Source organism: Drosophila novamexicana, unplaced genomic scaffold (assembly GCF_003285875.2).
Source record: "Drosophila novamexicana strain 15010-1031.04,08,12 unplaced genomic scaffold, DnovRS2.1 tig00000024-arrow-pilon, whole genome shotgun sequence".
NCBI classification, from domain to species: Eukaryota; Metazoa; Arthropoda; class Insecta; order Diptera; family Drosophilidae; genus Drosophila; species Drosophila novamexicana.
The window spans coordinates 1,424,864-1,444,043 of NW_020824768.1; the positions used below are offsets into that span (position 1 = coordinate 1,424,864).

The window sequence follows — 19,180 nt, forward strand, 5'->3', positions numbered from 1 at the left end:
TATACACACTCGCTCACACACACACACACACAAGCGCAACTATACTTAAGAATGATTTTTCGCTTATTTTTAGCATTTGAATTTTAGCGTTATTTTCTTATTTTAATGATTTTTTTTACTCCCGCTCGCTTTTTCGCTGCTCATAATCATGTTCATTTTCCACACACATTTCACCTGAGTGTATAGATACACACCAGAGTCCATGTAGATGGGCCGGCGGCAACTATACATATATACATATGTGCACATATATATACATTTATATATTTGTTTGTATATAAAGATGGCTGGCTGGCCATTTCGTATCTTCTAGATACTTAGCGCTGGCCATAATTTTATTTATTTTATGCATGTGTATATACTTGCGGGGCCTAGGAATAATATTTAACATTTTGTGCGCTTGCCACATTTTGGAATGTGTAATAATTTAAAAATAACATGGCGAATATGTAGCAAGCGCTACAAACGATAAATAAGTCAGCTAAAAATAGTTAGCACAAGACTATTTTATCAAAATCGAGGTACAAAACATTCGTATGCTCAAATAAATAAGTAAATACATTTTTGTGATAGCATCCAACATATACCGAAAACTTATGGCACACCTGTCCCACGTTTCCGGCTCATTGCCCATCGTTTTACAGTTGCACTGAGGTCAGTGATGACACGGTCGCAGGAGCAGCAGCAGGAGGAGGGGCAGGAGTTGTTGTCTATCCTAAACAGAAATCACTCGCCCGCTTGATCTTCTTTGTGTTTCATGTTTCGTGCCTGGCTACAAAATTGGGTCAAAATTGTTATGATCACACAGATACACACGCACACACACAGGCACGCCTGCTATGCAGTTATATATAGACGAGCATCGGCTATGAGGTGTTTTCCTGCTTTATAGAGTGTTTGTGTGTGCCCATTTGACGAGTGCTTCTTCGGCCACTTTTTGCACGCCTCACTTCAAGTTGCCAGCTTTCAAGCCCAACCAAGTGGCAGCAAGATCACTTGAGGGGCATTCCCGCCTGGTTGTCCTAAGTGGTGGCCAGATAGGCTCAAGTGGGCGCCGCTTGCAGCTCCCTTGTGGGTGGTAAACAGAAATTCCAACACCCAGCCCATAAATAAACATTTTTAATGCATTCAAAAACAAACAACTCACGTTAATGCATTTTCTTTAACCACAGCAAAATTTGCCTTTTTGCCAGAGTTTTTTTTTTGCCGTTGACAACTTCTTATTCAATATTCGTGCGTTTGATGATTCACACACACCCACAGGTACACAGTCAGAAGCCATTGCTTGTGTATATCTATGTGTACATATGGAAGTGTATTTGACAAATCTGAGTATTTTGTTTTAATATAGAGCAGAGCAGCTACTCACATCTAAAGCCCTGTGACGTGTACGTCGTCAACAAAACTTGTGAGTCATTGCCAGAATGTGTCTATATCGCTTGGATCAGGTACTATATACACACACAACCACTCAAATATCTACATATATTTATTTTAAATATCGCCAGTGTGGGTGCTGTGCGAACTTGCCAAATAACATTAGATGCAATAGACATTTATCGTCCTAATTGAAATTTGTAAATATTACAAGCTGTGAAAGAAACTTTTAAATATAAATAAATTCAATATACTATAGTTTATCCCATAGAATATACGTTGGTACGCCTGAGTAGCCCAACAAAAATGTTTGCTGCTTGGTTCCACCATTGCGTGACCTTAAGGTTTCGTTAATTAGTATTAGTTAAGGTTAGATATTAGTTATTAGTTATTGCATATTTGAATATATATAATATATATAAGCACATTCTATAACTCTACCCTAGATTATAAATATAATGGTTTATCCGGCGAAAGATTTCTAGAAAAAATACATTCATATGAATATAAATGCACTCTTATGTGCGAATGTTTAATAATTTTAATCTTAATATGATATAGACTCTCTACCGAATTTAAAAGTGGAAATGTTTAATACATTTAAAATAATATGAGAGTCTATATGACGAACTACATATCTCTAAAATCGTTTCAATTGCACATGTACGATTATAAATTATATTTTGTGCTGACACATATTTATTTGACAACGTGATTAATCATCAAAACATATTTGCGATTGTGAACGATAAATGCAATGGGAATTTAATTAATGTCAGCGGCATGCATTTTGATTCTGTCGATTTGTATCAAATGAAAATTAGCCTAATGTGTATTTTTGTCGTATTTGTTTTTATTTTTGCTGTTGGCAGACATAAACTTTTGCGTCATTTGGTTTTTAAATAGTCTGCGATTTATATTAATTTATTGGATTTGCATCAGCTAAACTTAGCTATAAGGTGTATATGTGCTTGATCAGGGGTATTTGTGCTGCATCTGTCTATCTATTAAAAAGCGAAGATTGGACTTTAATTTAAATTTTATTTAAGGGTATATTTATGAGAAGGTGAAGGTTTTTCATTCCTCTATATTAGGCCTTAGTAACGGTATTAAGTATTCGGCTACTTTCGATAAGACATCTTCTATATTTACTTTATTTCACATCGAATCGTTTTTGGTCTCTTTCGAGCTTTAGCTGAGACACAAACCATTGTGTTGATTGTGACTATCACAGCGAAGACAAAAGCCCAGTGAACTTTAAAAACTGACACATAGATGTCGCTTTCGCATGGCAAACGATATTTTGGCCAAGGAAAAAGATTTACACCAGAATAAGCGCAGAAACTGCTATCTTATGTTAAAATTGTTTTAATTTTAATACAAATAACAAAATAATTAAGATGTCAACTCAACAGGAACTCAATCAGATTGGTCAGACGCCGCATGCTGACATAGTTGACCAGCACCACGTAGGCGTAGCAGGTGTAGATATATGCCCACCATTGAAAGTGCAGCGGATCCTTTGCCCAACGGCTGCTGGGGCCGCCGAGTCCGGCCAGTCCGTTCGGCTGCAGCACATGTGCGTGATGCCGTTCGGTGAGCAGGCGTCGAAACGCGGCGCCGCTCAGGTAGACAACGCTCAGCAGCAGAATAAGGCGACGCAGATGCACCAGCAGCAGCGCCATTGCCTTGCCACCAACTCTGTTGGATATATGTAGAGGCACATTTGTAATTATGCAAATATTTACACACAGATTTTGAGGATATTTCACTCTAAACGCTTATATCAGTTTTTCATTTTTTATCTGGCACGCACTTTTCGACACTTTACTCGACCTGCCCAGCTGAATTGGCGTGAAGCTCGCAATTTTATTTTTAATTTTCAACTATTTCGTTTCTTTTGCCATTTTGTTTTCGTCGCATTTTTCGTGTGTCTCGCATTTTTCAGCTGGCAACACTTGCAAAATACATCAATTTTCTCTAAAAGTTTTCCCATTGAGCTTTTGGCGGCATTTCTTATACCCTATTAGTTAATTGAAGCGGGTATATATGCAGCAAACAGGTTGCGTATTAATTGTCTAACTTTCTGCAAATATTTACACAAATGTGTAAATCTTTTAGTGCCAGAATTTGATAATAAATTCCAAACGCGAATCTATGTCAGGCAGCCACTTGAGGGACGTGGCCCTAAGAATAACAAAAATTGGGCTCTTCAAATGCCTTTCAGCGACCTGCGATTACGCCCATAAAAAAAGAAAGAAAAACTATATAAAAATCCGACGAGCGACTACGTTGCGTATACTTAATGCGTATGCGCAATACTTGAGACGCGGCACTTCAGCGCACAGCTCCAGCCGAAGATAACCTTGAATAGATCCACAAAGCATATACAAACGAAGGCGTCGAATATTGCAACATGAAACGTGAGGTTGGTTAAGAACAATATTTAAATTAAATATTGGCACACAACGGCCAAATGCCATGAAAGATGAAAACGCGTGGAAAATGTTGCAACGCACAAAAATGTAAACTCACGAAATGTTTAGCCAAAAACCGATCCAGACGCGTTAGCCCTATGTAAATAAAAAAAAAAAAAACTATTAACTGCAGCTCTCGATTTTGTTTATTATTTTTAGCAGTGACATGGATAAATGGAACAATCGAGACACAACGTTTGATCGTTTAAAAGCCAGAGATTTTCTCGGTCTGCTCTAATTGTGGCCAGGCCAACCAAAATGTGGCAAGACAAAGACAATTTAAATTAAGACAAGAAAAGACTTGACGGCTTTTCTTTATATACATATTGAAAATAATTTATATTTATTCCTGATTGGGAGGTTACATTAAAGTATGTCTAATGCCTGCTTCATAAATTGGTGTATTTAACTGTCTTTGTATATATGCTAATATGCATGTTCATATATGTGCTTGCATGTAAGCAGGTGTGCATGTATATGCATTCTTATATGTATCTCGTGAAAATTGGTTGAGCTTTGGTTGAGCTATAAGAAGGTGAAATTTGGGCCCAATTCTATATCCGATTTCAGGGTGCCACATTTTGGCATGAATTTCGACTAAATAATATGTTTCCAGATTTAAATGCCAAATTAAATTGGAGGTAAAACCATGAAGAAAAATCCAAATATCGCTAAAATCGGTTGAGTTTTGGCCGAGTTATAAGAAGGGGAAATTCAGATGTTTGCACGTTTGCTTATTTATATGCATTCTTTATGTGCTGTCGTTCTCTGCGATTCTCATAAATTCAAGTAAGACTTGCCGGTTTTTATCATATGTTAAGTGTTTTCTGGTGTGTGTTCGGTTTTGAAAACGAATGTAAAAAGGTTCTAACTGAAATCTGACTTAATGGACATGGGCAAACAGAAACGCAAACTCGAACCGCAAACTTGGCAGGCGACAATTTTTATATTAACAGTTAAGCAGAGTATTTACTTGTGGCATCCTCCACCCTAATGGACCTTTAAGATGATGTTGTGACATTTCATTTAGATGTCTTCGCATGCCCAGAAATTTAATTGTTTTTTATGGGCACGCAAACAAATCGCGTCGGTGGCAGCCACTCCCCTCTATTAATTTTATTAACTAGTGTTTGCGTCTTTTGATTGCATAATCTGTTGGTGCTGGCAGAGGCCAGACATAAATTACAAATTCAAAATCGTAGAAATGATTGAAAGGCCCGCGCGCCTGCCTTCTCCCAGTTTTTCCCAGCGGCTCCCTCCCAGCTTGGCTGCCTATGATTGACCGCGTTGTGCACCTCGCTGCCGGAATGGCCCACTGGCTGCTCCCGGGGATTGCCGGGTCTGACTTTTATGGCTGTCGGTGTATTTTTTATGGCCTGCCCAAATTCATTTCTCGTTTTGAGGCAAACGCTTTTTTCTGTGTGTGTGTGTGTGTGTTTTTTTCTCTCGATTTGTTTGCATTTATTTCTGGGGCGGCTGCGTTGGCGTTGTCGTTGTTTTTTTGTTGGAGTTGTTGTTGTTGGCGTCTCTCACGCACTGGGAAAATATTTGTGGAAAGCATGCAAAATGCACGCCTGCTGCGGCTCTTTTATTTTCCGAATGCAACTGTTGAAAGCTATTTGTATCTGTCGGTCAGATTAGGTTAAGTTTCCGCCCCCCTGCCACTGGGCCCGGCGTCAGCAGGCGAGGCATCCATGGCAACCACTGCATGTCTTTCGTCAAAGTGTCGAGCCACTTGGCTTTGCCCCAGCGTCTACCCCGTTGCCCAGCTCCCTTTCATTTCCACTTACTGACTATTAGCTATTGATGCCCGCTTGGATTTTCAGCTTTTCCTCCGATTTTCTCTGGCTATTTAGCGTCTTTGTCGCGCATTCTGATTTATGTGCAAGCCGAGCATTTGCTTTTTACAGCTACAAATATCGGTCGTGCGGGTCTTTTGGCACATATTTAGATATTTAGTTTAAATGTTCACACTAAAATATAAAACCAAATACTAGCACGTTCCCCAAAACCGAGCCGTGCTGTGCGCCATGTGCAGGCCGAAAGGCATCTTTGTTTCTGATACACCGAATATCAGAATTTTTGAATGGACGTCATCTTAGCTAGCCGCACGTTTCCGGTGCGCGTTCTGTGTGTGTGGATCCCCCCTCCCCATCTCTCTCTCTCTCTGTTCCTCCCTCTCTGTGTAGTTTCTGGCCGGCAAAAGTGGCACACAGATCTTTATTTTTAAATAAAGAACAAATATCAGTGCACAGAGATGCGATTATATGTGTCGCTTCTGCTCATAAGATATGCACAATATTCACAGCAAATATGTGTGATAAATTAATGAACACTTGCAGCTCCGAAAGGGGAAAACTTACACCAAGATATACATGTATACAAATGGGGCTAACAAAAGCTGTGGATGGGCACAAGAGACTATAAGAAATACAAATTTAGTTGAATAAATATGCTGCAAATTATAAGGTTTTAAAATTCTCGGGAAGTTGAGGCTTTGGCTAATATGCAAAAAACTTAAACTGGGTTTTTATCATGGCTTAAAAGACACTCAAAAACCATCTGATAAGATTCAGGGGCTCAGATACAAATATGATTAAAAAAAATACAAAAAAGTCCTCAAAAGCAAGTCTATTAGGTGAGTTCCACGTAGTAAATATATAAACAAATATGTCAAGCAAATTATGAAGCTGAGTTTATAAGAAATACAAACTCAGTTGAATAAGAGTTAAGGATGCCAGAGAAATTGAGCCGATTGGGTTTGGCTGATATGCAAAATACTTAAACGAACTACATATCAGGGCTTAAGAACACAATAATATGAAAGGCTAGGTCCATGAAAATAAATAAACAAAATAGGATAAACAAATGCAGTGAAGGAAAGAAGAGTTCATGAAAAATAAAAACTTTGTTCAATAAAAAAAAAAAAACAATTAGAAGGGGGATTTATTAATATATATAACATATAATAAACAAATGCAGCGTAGCTTTAAATGGAGCAAAGAGTTTATAAAAACTAAATGAGCTAAGGATTCCCCGGAACTTAAGTTCAATGGTTTTGTCTACAATACAACAAACTTGAGCTAAGCATATCTCAGAGCTTAAAATCCACGAAAAAAAAGGTCACGGTTCGAAGCAAAGCCGCGCCACTTAGTTGAGTTCGTTAACCCTTTTCGAATCCAAATATGGTTCGGATCAGATTTAGTTTTCTTTTTTTTATGTCAACTGATGCGATTTAATATGTGTTCGAACAGGAAAATCGGATAATATTTGCTGGGAAGGGTATTTGAGCTATTTAGAATACGCCTGCATGCATGCTTAAAATCAAGCCAAATACCCTTCCCAATTTTCCAGCAACTGTTGTTGCATATTCTATATTCTGTTCAGCGCAGCGATTCGTTGATTACTCACGATTCCAAATATATAACATTTGGCTAAATAAAAACAAATTTATTAAATGATGCAGCTAATTTTAGACATATTTTGATCCTAATAAAAATCGAAATAAATGTAGAATGATTTTCATTTATTTACTGTTTACGTGAATAAAAATTTGATACAATTTTACAGCTGTCGAAATAAAACACTTTCGAGTTGAGATAAAATGGGCACGGTTTTCGCCAGATATACGCGTGGCTATATACCAAATTTATTGTTGTATTTGTTGTTGTTGTTCCTGTTGTTATATTTATTTATTTCATTATTGCAATTTCCAAACGCAACGAGCCGAACGCGCGAGCGGAGAGAGCCGCCGAGCAAAAGGCTGAGCGCGAATGGGCAACGGGCCGATCTCTCGCCCCAAAAATATATGCACGCACAAAAACTCACGAAAAATGTATTGTTGTTATCGTTGTTGTTGTTGTTGTTGTTCAGTCGCGCTCGCCGGGAAAAATCTCAGCACAAGATTTTCCACATCGCGGCAGTTTTCCTTTGACAACGCGCCGAGTCGCACGAGATATATTGAAACGCGGCGCGGCGATCCGTTTGCGACAAAAGAAAAAAAAATATTGGTGCTGGTCTTTTGCTAAATTTAAATTTAAAAATAAATAGCAACGGTTTTTCATGAAATCGGAAAAAACGCAACGCAGATGAAAAGCCAGAAGACGTATAAAAAAATAAAATCGGGAGCGACAGGCACAAAATATCAACGCATAAATAAAACGGACCCGTGACGTGTCGCATTTGCCTGAGACTCTCCGTCTCTCTCTCTCTCTCTCTGTCTCTCTCTCTTTGCCGGCTGCAATCTCAGTGCTCCTTGGATTTAGCTGGTGCAGCTTCTCCACCGGCGGATTATGTAAAGTGGCACAAGCCACGGGCCCAGGCAAAAAATACGCACGGAAATTTTGTTGTTGTTTTCGGTGAGAATTCGTTTGCGTGAAATCAGAGTGCCAATGTGCAAATGTATCCAAATGAATGTGTATCTCATGCTGCGCCGTTTGTATCTCAGTCTTTGTCGCCAGTAAATGTATCTAATTTATTTTGCATCTATTGCAATTGAGCGGCCACCGTGGCAGCCAGTGGATGCATCCGCAAGATACGACAAAGTTGTCTAATTGCCGTCAGCAGTTAATTTGTCGCGCGCCTGTGTGTGCGTATGTGTGTGTGTGTGTGTGTATCGAATTACAAGCGAAATTGCAAATATTCAAATGAAAATTGTTGCCGCTTCAAGTGAAACACAAGGCATATTGAAAATGTCAGGAATTGTTTGCTGCTGAAAAATAAATAAAAAATACAAATAAAAAAGAAAGTGAAAAAGAACCAAAATAAAACGCAATTGCGGCCAAAAGCATTTGCCAAAACAACGTAATCAACATGTCATCCTATCGCAGTTATGTAAGTAAACGCTTTGCAGCGCCAAGTATCTGCAACTCTTTAGCCGTATCTCTGTATCTATGTATCTGTATCTGCTGCCTTTGTAGCTATTGTATCTATTGCTGTGTATCTAAATTGTTTCGACAGTTTGCGTTTTGCAATTTGCTATTTTGTTTGCTTCTAATTGCTGCTGTTGCGGCCAATTTATTTAGTATCTAGTTTGCGTCGCTTTTCACAGCACACACCCACACAAAAACACACACACTCACACACACACACATTCACACACACCCACCCGCTCACACACATGCAAAAGAAAATTTACGTTTACGTATGCAAAATACTCGCATTATGTATTGTATCTATGAATTTGATTTTTCCTTTGGGCTCTTTTGTTTTTGCCAACTTTTGTTCAGAGTTCAGGCGTGTTAATGGCCCAGTTCCATTGTTAAACAATTCCCCAAATGCTCAACAACTTTCTGCAGCGCTTTTGGTAATTGATTTTCAGTTTCTGTTTTCCGTCTGTCAGACAATTATTTTGAATTTCATTCATAGTTTAAGTGCTTAGAAAACTATTTTAAATGTTTCAAAGAATCGACGATACATTAAATAAGACATCTTATGATTTATGACCACATGTGCTGGGAAAGGTAATTGTTGGCTTAGATAAGTACGTTGCACAGATAGATTAATGAGATGTTCTTATCTAAAAGAACGTGTATATATTGCACATATTTTAGCTTTGATATAGTGTAAAAGAGAGCTCTTTGAAAGCCGCTAGGAAAGACATACTATGCATATGATAATTAATTTCTGTATGTAAAGTATTTCCAACAAGCTCTAGCTTTGATATATGGCTAAAAATATTTTTTAAATATTATAAAACAAGGCAGCATATCAAAAAAAAATATTCTTTGCACAGTTTACGTTTCATTCTTGAATCCCACGTATAAAAATGGCTAGAAGTATTAATTTAGAATTTTTTCATTATTTTTATTATTATGTATCTTTATCATTATTATCAATATTATCATTATTGTTGGTTTTATTATTATTACTTGTATCATTGTCAGAGCATGGCAAAACTAATTATATAGCACTTCGACTAACTATAGAATATTTTGATGCTCTGCCTTGTCTATCAACTCTTTGAACTGACAAACATATATCATGTCACGTTCAGATTATCCTTTCTTTAGCGAACGTGTCTACGTTCTCGACTTTATGTGACCTTTTGGCGCTCGCTAAACTCTGGAGCTATAAATCAATTAAAGATTGCGCCCAAACCGATCAATTGATGCGTTCAACAAGTTTCCACTTTGGGCTGCCTCAAAGTGTTCTGCCCAGATTGGAGGCAATGTATTTATTTTTAGGCATTTCCACTTCTAAAAATGTTCGAAAAAGGAAAAAAAGTGATTTTTTTATTATTGTGTCGCTTGTAAGTTTGTCTTCTGTGTGCTGGCATTCTGATTCCTGCTGTTGTTGTCGTTTTATGGCCAGAAGGAAGTTGTAAATGTTTATGGGATGGCATAAAGTAGGGAGTTACAGGGGGAGGAGATGGAGAAGTTGGAGCAGTCGAAGCACGCACCACCTAATTAATTAACAAAGTGTGAATATTCTCATACAAATTGTTGTACACGAATTTAATGGGGATGGGCGGGGGAGGCTGTGTGACAGTTAACAGTTGTTTCTCAAAGCTATTTGAAAGTCGGATTTCAGTACACAACATGCCCAGACGTCGACGACCCCGTTGCAAGGTGAAACCGTTGATAGCGCTGCGCGATGATGCCGGCGACAGCGAGGCAAGTCAGGAGGAGCAAATCGAGAGCAAAAGCGAAGAGGTGGATGTGTCCACAGAGGCCCACGATGTGGCGCCCAGTGTGCCGACCCATGACTGGGAGTACAGACTCTTTCCGGAGTTGCACAATCAGCTGCCCTGTCTGCCCACCTTTGCCGATATCTTTGGCCAGCATTCGGACGTCATCTTTCAGGAGAATATGCCGGCGGATGCCCTGCCGGAACCGGAGCCGGAGCCGGTCAGCAGCCGGAGCAGCATGCCGGATCAGCTAAACCTATCGACCGCATTGTTGCCGGATCTTTTCGGCCTGAGCGGACTCGTTGCCAGCCTGCGCGCCACACGCTGCAATGCGAATGCCGTTCAATTGGTCACCGGCGAGGATCTGACCACATTTGGACTGGACCTGGCCAGCCAGGGTGACATCTATGTACATTTCAATGGACCATTTACACAGCAGCCAGCTGGTCGCAGCTCCGCCAACTGCGCCTTGGAGCTAGGCATGCGCGGCATGCGCGATGCCATGGACAAGTATCCCACAAAGCCGCCCGTTTGGGAACCTTTTGTGCCCGATACCAGAAATCTGGGCCTGGTGCTTCCTTTGCCGAAGTTGTCGCAGCCGTCACACGATAAATCTGCCTAGTTTGATGTCAACCTTTGGCAACCTTTCAAATTGCTGTTCTTTTGTTTTGGTTTATTGTCAACCATCAGCAAATATTTCGCCCATCAATTAAACACACATCTATAAACTGTTTCAATATAATACAAAAACTAACAGAGCTGATACTATGACGAAACTAAAACAATCCAAGAACTGAGTGCAATAGAAGAATTTTAATTTTTTCCTACGGGCCTTATACTCTATTTAGCTTGTTTAGGTTCCACCACCACAACACAAGAGATAAGTTTTTTCTTTTCTGTTTTGGCATTTCTTGTTTCTTAATCTTTTCTCTTTTTTGCAAATTATAAAATGTATCTTTTCTTGAAATTAAACTATTGCAATTCCTTTTTACAAAATACCCAATAAATAAAGTAATTTATAGTCTGTTTTCTGTGTGGGTTCATCGAGCCTCCGACTGCGATTTCGCCTGTGTCCGGAATTAAGACTTACAAATTTTCAAACTTATCTATGTGATTACCGAATTTATGTAGACTTCGAAATTGTTAAATTTGTAGTTAAAACTCATTGTATATACGATGTGAATAACTTAGATATTCTACCTTTTATGCCTTGCCAGATCGGTGTTTGAACTGGTTTCCACTTTGTTAAAGATGATTTAAAAAAAAATAGTTGAAAAATATCCATAGTATTTGATAAAAATAAAAGAAAGTATTAACAATAAAGTCGAAGCACAAAATATTCGGAAAAAGTCGGAATAAAACATCAAAAATTTATTTAAATTAAATAAAAGCTTAGAATGAAAATATAAACTAAAGCGGAAAAATGCAAAATGTATAAACAAAATATAGTAAATAAATAGAAAATATATATTGAAAAAGCGTGAGGGGGGAAAAAATTATATATTTTTGAATTTCTATAAAAGGGCAAAGAGTTAGGGATATACCTTAATTATCCTTAAACCTCTTTATTTAAATTAATATTTTTATGACTCGGTTTTGCTCTATTAGCCATTTTTCTTAAAGAAAATAGACAACATTTGTTTACAAATCCTTAATATATACGTAATACAGGGTATCTGCTAGCCTAACCAGTTAAAGCTCATTCTTGTATTACTTGCTTCGGCAGCGTTTATTCAACTTTTCATAGCCTTTTCATGCTGCAGCATTGTGTAAATATATATTCCGCTCGCATTTGACTATATTGCAGATATACTCAGATATATATATATATATACATACATATATATATTTTTGACACAACGACACCAAAAACTAAAAATAATCTTCGAAGAAAATAAAGAAAAATAAATCATTTTGTCTGTGCGGCGGCACGCGAATGTTTTTCGAGTAATTTGATTTTGTTGGCCAGCTAAACATGTTGGCTGGTCGCCTGCCACATTTGCCACATTTGCTGCATTTGCTAAATGCATTTGAACATTTGCCCCGATCTGCGTTTTATAGACATTACGCATTGACAGATAGGGCCCGCTTTATAGCGTCCGTTGTTCTGGGCTCGTTTGCCATTCTGAGCAGGGGCAGCGCCTAATTGAGTCCACATAATAACGCTGTCAAGAGTGGGGTATAGAGATAGATGCCACTCTGTTGAGTGGCAACGAACATACACATGCCACATGCCACATGGCTATCTTCATCTCTGCCCAGCATCATCTTCTGCCACTTTCCTTGGCTGTCCGCTTGCTTGTTTTGCACATTGTTGTGCTATATTTGCGTTTGGCATTCCATTTCACCAACAACAACAACAACAACAGCGAAAACAATTAACTGGGCGCGTACCGCCTTCCTGGGCATCCCCCCCTTGCCCCTCAACACGCTGGGCGGGCGGTACTTAGGCGCTCAAGAAATATGCATTTTTTATGGCACATGTCATTCGTGTGGCGTGGGCCGCTTGGCGCCAGCGTTGAGCTCCAGGGACATGGCTATAGGCTGCAGCATGGTCAGGGGGAGTGTGCGGGGGCGGGGCGGGGGCGACAGTTCAGTAATCAACGCAGCTGGAATTTCTTGCACGATTCACATTCGAGTATTCGGAAATTCATTCAGGTAAATCGTTGATTTTTATAGCCACTTTCAGCGCTTTAACTGTGACTTCATTCGGCACTCAGATTTTCATTGGAATTTTCATAGATATTTTCCGGGTATTTCTTGGCCCTTTAATGGCTTCATTTCATCCAAAACTCAAATACTCAAACTCACATAGTATTATTATTACTTTTTCTATTCTCATTAGACTCAGCATAAACAATGACTATTGTTATTATTCATTCTCTTATTAACCTTGATTTTATTATTATCATTATATTATTATTATTTATTATTATTTTTATTGCTATGATTTTTATGCTCAAACTATTTTAATTAAAATATAATTATCATTGTTATTATCATTATCATTAGCAATATTATTAGTTGCATTAGACATGATTTATTCAAACTTTTGTTGCCAAATTCTAAAAACAGCTGACATGTATTCGGCAATATTTATGTCTGCCTGTCTGGCTGATCCAAGTGATATGCATAGATCCTCTGCTCTCTGTCTCTGGGCATAAAGGAACGTAGGTGCTAGGGGCCAGATTTTCTAATGCGCGGCGCGCCCAAGATTAGAAGGCAGATGTTGAAATAATCGAAATGAATCTGTTTACACGTCCAAATTAATTGAAAAACGCGTGCTACAGCGCCATTTAATTGAAAATGAAATTGAAATAAAGCGAAAGAGAAGGCAATGCCATGCCAGAGGCGAGTTCAAAGCGGGCCAAAACCGCGTGCGGGCGCCCCTCTGTGTTCCCCCTCTAAGGGTGGGGTGGGCAGTGCGGTGCTTTTTCTGGTCGATGGCGTTGATGTGTCTGAGGTGCTGCCCCTGCCCCTGGCTCTGCCCCGTTGAAGATGATAAAATGTGTGCGAATAATTGTCGAACGCATCTCTCAATGAAATTCTCCGATTCTCAGCATATGCAATCGAAAAAGAACGGCTGAGTGCGCCAATCAATCAATTGCAGTTTGCATTGCTCATCGTTTTCCTCTTCGTTCTGCTGGAGTTAAAGTTCTCTGCGGGGTGTAAAGGAACTTTATTTTGATAAGAGGAAGACTTATTTTATTAAGTGGGGTAGTCTTTGTACTTGCAGAATTATTTGAACTATCAAGGAAAATATTGTCACTCGCTTGTTCTCTCTTCCTCTATATTGTTTGAGTTTACTCTCTCCTTCACTCTCTCTTTCTCTTTGCCTATTTGTTTTAGGGTCTATGTCTCCCTTTATATTTCTAACATTCTCTTACTTGTTCTTTCTATTCTGTCTATATATTTTCTTACCTTCACTATCTTCTACTCTTTCTTTCGATTTTCCACTTACTATCTCTTATTTCCTATTCCCATTTATATAACTTTCCTCATTTATTAACCATTTTCTCTCTTACCATTCTTCTTGGTATCCCTCTCACAGCAATAAGCTATTTTTCTCACTCTGTCGCTTGCTTTCTCTTACTTTAACTCTTTTCTCTCTCTCCCTTTTTAACATTCTCTTTAATTTAATTCTTTCCTCTTTTTAAAAATCGCCTTTCTATGTGATTTTCATAGCTTCAAGTACGGTTTACTGAAATCCATGCAATACTTATTTTCGCTTTAAAAATTTGTAATAGAATTATTTAATAATTTATTCTAATGTTGCAGACACCCTGGAAATCGAACTTGGGCAGCTCCTACAAGCCGGCCAGCTCAACAGTGAGTAGCATACTTTTGATTTCTTGAGCCATTTCCAACTGATCCCAATCTTTACTTTCAGTATACACTGGGCTCCGATATTGGCAGCGGCTCCAGCTCTCGCTATAGTTCACTGGCCACGCCCAGCTCCTACAGGCCTTCGTTCTCCGGTGGCACATACCGCATCAAGCGCGATCCTCCCGCACCAGCACCCGCCGTTACCAGCTACGTGAGTCGCTACGGCTGCGCAGCCAAGACAGATGCCACTAAGGACGCCAACGCCAGTTCCAGTGACCGGAGCAGCCCCATCAAGCGTTACACGAGCGCCAGCAGCAAACTGAGCAAGTATGGAAGATCGCGGGATCCCAGTCCGGTGGCGTTGGAGCACACGAATCGCGGAAAGTCCAAGTCGCGAGATCCAAGTCCAGTGTTGGACAGCGCGAGGAGCAAGCTGGGCAGCGCTGCGTATCGCAGCAGTGCCTCCTCAAGGAACGGCTACAACAGTCGCTATGCGCCAGCTGCACGACTCAATGGCGCCAGCACCACGTTGGACAAGTCCATATCCTATCTGACCACCAGCGATTTTCATGCGAGGACCGCAAGTCGCGCCAAGGCCAGCAGGGAGAAGGAGCTGGAGGTCACAGAGCAGCCGGCGGAGTTGAACGCGAAGTCGGCCAAAGAGCCATCGACGGAGGAGGAGCTAAGCACCAAAGAGCAGAAGGAGCAGCAGCAGCAGCAGCCGGAGGAGGAGCCGCCGCCGCCATTGGAAACCTTTGTCTCCGTGCTGGTGGTCACACGCGCCACTTCACCCACCCCGCCGGGCAGCACGACCGTGCAGCGTACACGGCGCATTGACATAGCCAAAACGATTGAGAAGACCATACAGCGCTCGACGAAGCCGCGCCAGATGCTGGAGAAGGAGATTCAGTCGGATCGGCTGGACGACTCCACGCGCTACCTGCGCTACAGCGCCGGCAGCAGCAGTATCAGCTCCAACTACAGCACGCACAGGGATCGCATCAGCAGCCTGCGCTACAGCGCCAGCCCACAGGCGAGCAGCTCACCCAAATCCGGCACACCGAGCGTGGAAGCGTGCAAGCCGCAGCCCACGGAGTCGGCGTCGCCCAAGAGCAATGCTAGCGTGAGCCTGGCCAGCTCCAAGTCCAGCAGCAAGTCCAAGCTGTCGCCGCCCAAGGCGTTGCGCCTGAATTCGCGCCAATCCTCGGTGGAGAATCTAGTCAACAAGCCGCCGGCTGCGCCCAGCAAGGCGGAGTCACCCACCAAAAACGGCAGCAGCAGCGGCCAGAGTAGCTCGAGCAGCGCCCTGGCGAAGTGGCCGTGGCCCAACAAGGACTTCCGCAAGAGCTCACTCAACGTGGGCCCCACGGATCGGCCACGCAAATCGCGCACGCCCAGCAGCGGCGGCGAGTCCGAGGAGCCGGCAGCTGAAGGCGGCACGCAGCTGGAACGCTCGCCCAGCGTCGGCTCCGAGGGCAGCCCAATCTCCGCGAGCAGTGCACGCAAGGCGTCAGCCAAGCAGGCAAATGGCAAGCCAGCAACCGGCTCGAAGATGAAGGCGCACAAATCATGCGCGCCCAGCAGCGGGAGTGGTAGTGGCAGCACCAGCGGGAGCACGAGTGGAAGCAGTGCCAGCTGCACGACGACCTCCGCGTGCTCCTCCTCGGACAGCGAGGCGGTGCGCGGCAAGACGACGGCCAAAAAGCAGAGCAAGAAAAAGACGCCGTCAATTGGCAGCCAGCAAAAGGAGAAAGAGAAGGAGAGGGAGCGCGAGCGGGAGAGGGAGGGACAGCCAGAGAAAGAGGCAAAGCAGCAAACAGGTGAGGGCAGCGATTCGGCTGCCAAGCAATTAACAATGGGACACCAAAATAGCCACAAATCCGCCACTGACTCACGCTCCGGCGAGGCGGTCGGCGGGACGCAGTCGCGTCTGCAGAAGCTCTCGGGCGTATCGAATTTTTTTGCCACTCGTCAGCCGGACGCAAATAGTGAGCCGATCTTCCTCGAAAGCTCCGAGAGCGCTGGCAGCGAGTCGGAGCAGCCGGCCGCGTTGGTCAGTCTGATGCTAGACATGCAAACGAACGAACCAACGACAAGCCTAGGAGCAAATCCTTCACTGACGACAACGACTACGAACCAAACGACGCCCAGTTCCACCACGCACTGTCCCGGAGAGACGACGACGACGAGGACAAAGCTGACGCCCAGTACGGAGAGTCTGGAAAGCGAAGCGCAGCCTTCACTCGAGGAGCACACGGAGGAGCCCAGCTGGTGGCAGGACACCAGCCTGCAAATCAATACGGACTCCGCCTTGGACTATAATAATCGCAGCGAGATGCCCTTCAGGCTGCGACACATCGATTCCGGCGATGATCAGGCCTGGTGGCTGCGACCGGATGACGCCGCCGGTGATGAGGATGATACGCTGGCGGAGGCAACGCTCAATCCGCTGGACGATGAGCAGGACGCCAGTGCGGCCAGCGTATCGCAGGGCGAGCGAGGAGGAGGACATAGTCAGACGGGCTGGTGGAGCAGCAGCAAGGACGAAAACCAGATTCAAAACGAAAGCAAAACGAGCAACGGCTTCGGGCCAGAAACGGAACAGGATCAGGAACAGGAGGAGCAGCAGCAGCACAGCCAGGAGATCAGGCGCATGCCGCGCAGTCGCATCTCTCCGGAGCACGATGCCTGGTGGCTGGAAGATGAGCAGCCGCAGGACACCAAATCGAATGGCTACCACGAGGATTGCAACAACAACAACAATAGCGAGCCGCACGTGGAGGTGACCCTCAAGCTGCCCAGCAGCGGGCGCAGCTCCAAGCAGTCCACCCAATCCACGGAGAGCGTGCAGTCCTGGTGGCAAGCGGCGCCCACCAAGAAGCTGTTCAATGTGCAGCGCGTGGAGTCCGGCGAGCGTGCCTGGTGGCAGGAGAAGGAGAACGAGCCGCCGCCAGTGAAGCAGCCAACGCCGCCGACGCCGCCGCCGCCGCGCATCATCAAGCACTGGGAGTCGGGCGAGCGCGCCTGGTGGCTGCAGGAGGAGGAGGAGCAGGTGCAGCCGGAGACAGCGCCACCAGTCGCCGACCAAGTGGATGCCCAGGTGGAGCGGCGAATTTGTGCGCAGGAGGCGCCCAGCGAGCTGAGCAGCTCCTTCAACTTCGCCTACTCAGTGCGTCCGCCTCCATTGGGACAATGCGCCAGTCCGGTGCCAGCGGAGCCCAGCGAGCAGCGAAAGCTCTGTGCATCGCCCTACGATAACATTCCAATGTCAAAAGTTCAAATGGCAGCGCCGCAGTCGCAGTTGCAGTCACCGACGCCGCCAACGCCGCCTCCCCGTTACTCTTATACGCCGCCAGCGGGCCGTGTGGGCGATAAGCTTTTTATTTCGCGTCATCAAAACATTGACGATCTTTTGGGTGGCGCATGCCGCCCGCTCAGTCCGCTCTTTTACAGCGGTGCCGCGGAGAGCGAGGCGACGTCACTGCCTCTGGCGAGCAAGAATATGTTTCTGCTCGAGGAGATTACGCCGGATCAGGTGCGCATTCACGATAGCACCGCTCAGTTGCCGGTCATACAGCGCATGCAGCGGTGAGTATGAAGAGCTTAAAGAGAGCGCGCGAGCGTGTGCTTTCTGTTTGTTGTGTGGTGAATTTTGCTCAACATGTGGTTGTCTTCTCTCTCTCCCTCTCTCTCGCGTTTGATCTTGCAGCGATGTGGAATGGCTAGAGAATGGCAACAGCAGCAACTTTTATGAGCAACAGAAGCAGCAGCCGCAGCAGCGCAGGGTAAGTGCCAATTATCTCTCCCTCTCTTCCGCGCTCTCTCGTGCTCTCTTCAACAAACACACCCTCAACATATTGCAACAATTTTGGCAACCTGCCCGGCTTGTTACGCTATCGACTGCTCGTCGCCAAAGACGCCCACGCGTGTGTTTATTAACCAGTGCATACACTAACATGCGATTGCCGCACATTGGCTATGTCAACAAGTTTGTCACGCAACCAAAACGGAGTCTGTGAGTGGGCTTTGTGTGAGATCTTTTTATATTTTGTCTCACACGTCAAGTAGAATACCTAAATTTTGTTCATAATATATTCAAGCATGGACAAGCCCTTAGCTGGTAGTGCATGCAAATGTCAGGTAAGCTCCGCGGTAGAATGTGTGAACGATCTGTGCGTTATTTGAGATATGCCAAAGGGCAAGTCAAGGCGCAACGCACCCAAATCCGCTGCCTTATCTGAGCCATCTTTGGCGTGATGCCGTCCTGAATGACAGCTCTCAAGTGTGGCCCCAAAATGTGACTCACAAAGCGCAGCAGAAAATGCGGAAGAGCTTAAAATATTATCTTAATTATATTACATGCCGTCAGGCA

The 19,180-nt window shown here is 43.3% G+C and overlaps 3 protein-coding genes across 6 annotated transcripts in view; 2 read left to right on the top strand and 1 right to left on the bottom strand.

Annotated features, from left to right (window-relative positions):
* Positions 1–2,757: 2,757 nt before the first annotated feature.
* On the bottom strand, positions 2,758–3,273 carry LOC115771152. Its single transcript, XM_030716724.1, has 2 exons — positions 3,194–3,273; positions 2,758–3,078 (listed from the first exon to the last, which is right to left on the bottom strand). Exon 2 carries the CDS (start codon positions 3,060–3,062, stop codon positions 2,781–2,783), a length of 282 nt encoding a protein of 93 aa, XP_030572584.1. The 5' UTR covers positions 3,063–3,078; positions 3,194–3,273; the 3' UTR covers positions 2,758–2,780.
* A 5,351-nt stretch (positions 3,274–8,624) lies between these two features.
* Positions 8,625–19,180, top strand: part of LOC115771272 (FH1/FH2 domain-containing protein 3) — a 48,060-nt gene continuing 37,504 nt past the window's right edge. The window contains exons 1-4 of one of the 4 annotated variants that reach the window (XR_004018926.1): positions 8,625–8,687; positions 14,761–14,811; positions 14,873–18,396; positions 18,518–18,593. Coding sequence is in view for 3 of the 4 variants with exons in the window: in XM_030716888.1 (XP_030572748.1) it covers positions 8,667–8,687; positions 14,761–14,811; positions 14,873–18,396; positions 18,518–18,593 (3,672 nt within the window). In the remaining variant the exon portion in view is untranslated. Of the gene's footprint in view, positions 8,688–14,760; positions 14,812–14,872; positions 18,397–18,517; positions 18,594–18,875; positions 18,949–19,180 lie in introns of those variants that run through there. The other 3 variants (XM_030716888.1, XM_030716889.1, XM_030716891.1) reach the window with 3 other exon arrangements.
* LOC115771273 lies at positions 10,348–11,604 on the top strand. The gene has a single exon (XM_030716893.1). It carries the CDS (start codon positions 10,394–10,396, stop codon positions 11,102–11,104), a length of 711 nt encoding a protein of 236 aa, XP_030572753.1. The 5' UTR covers positions 10,348–10,393; the 3' UTR covers positions 11,105–11,604.

Bases quoted from the DNA above. Each gene is read 5' to 3' on its own strand.
- LOC115771273 (XM_030716893.1), top strand. From the start codon at position 10,394: ATGCCCAGACGTCGACGACCCCGTTGCAAGGTGAAACCGTTGATAGCG.
- LOC115771152 (XM_030716724.1), bottom strand. From the start codon at position 3,062: ATGGCGCTGCTGCTGGTGCATCTGCGTCGCCTTATTCTGCTGCTGAGC.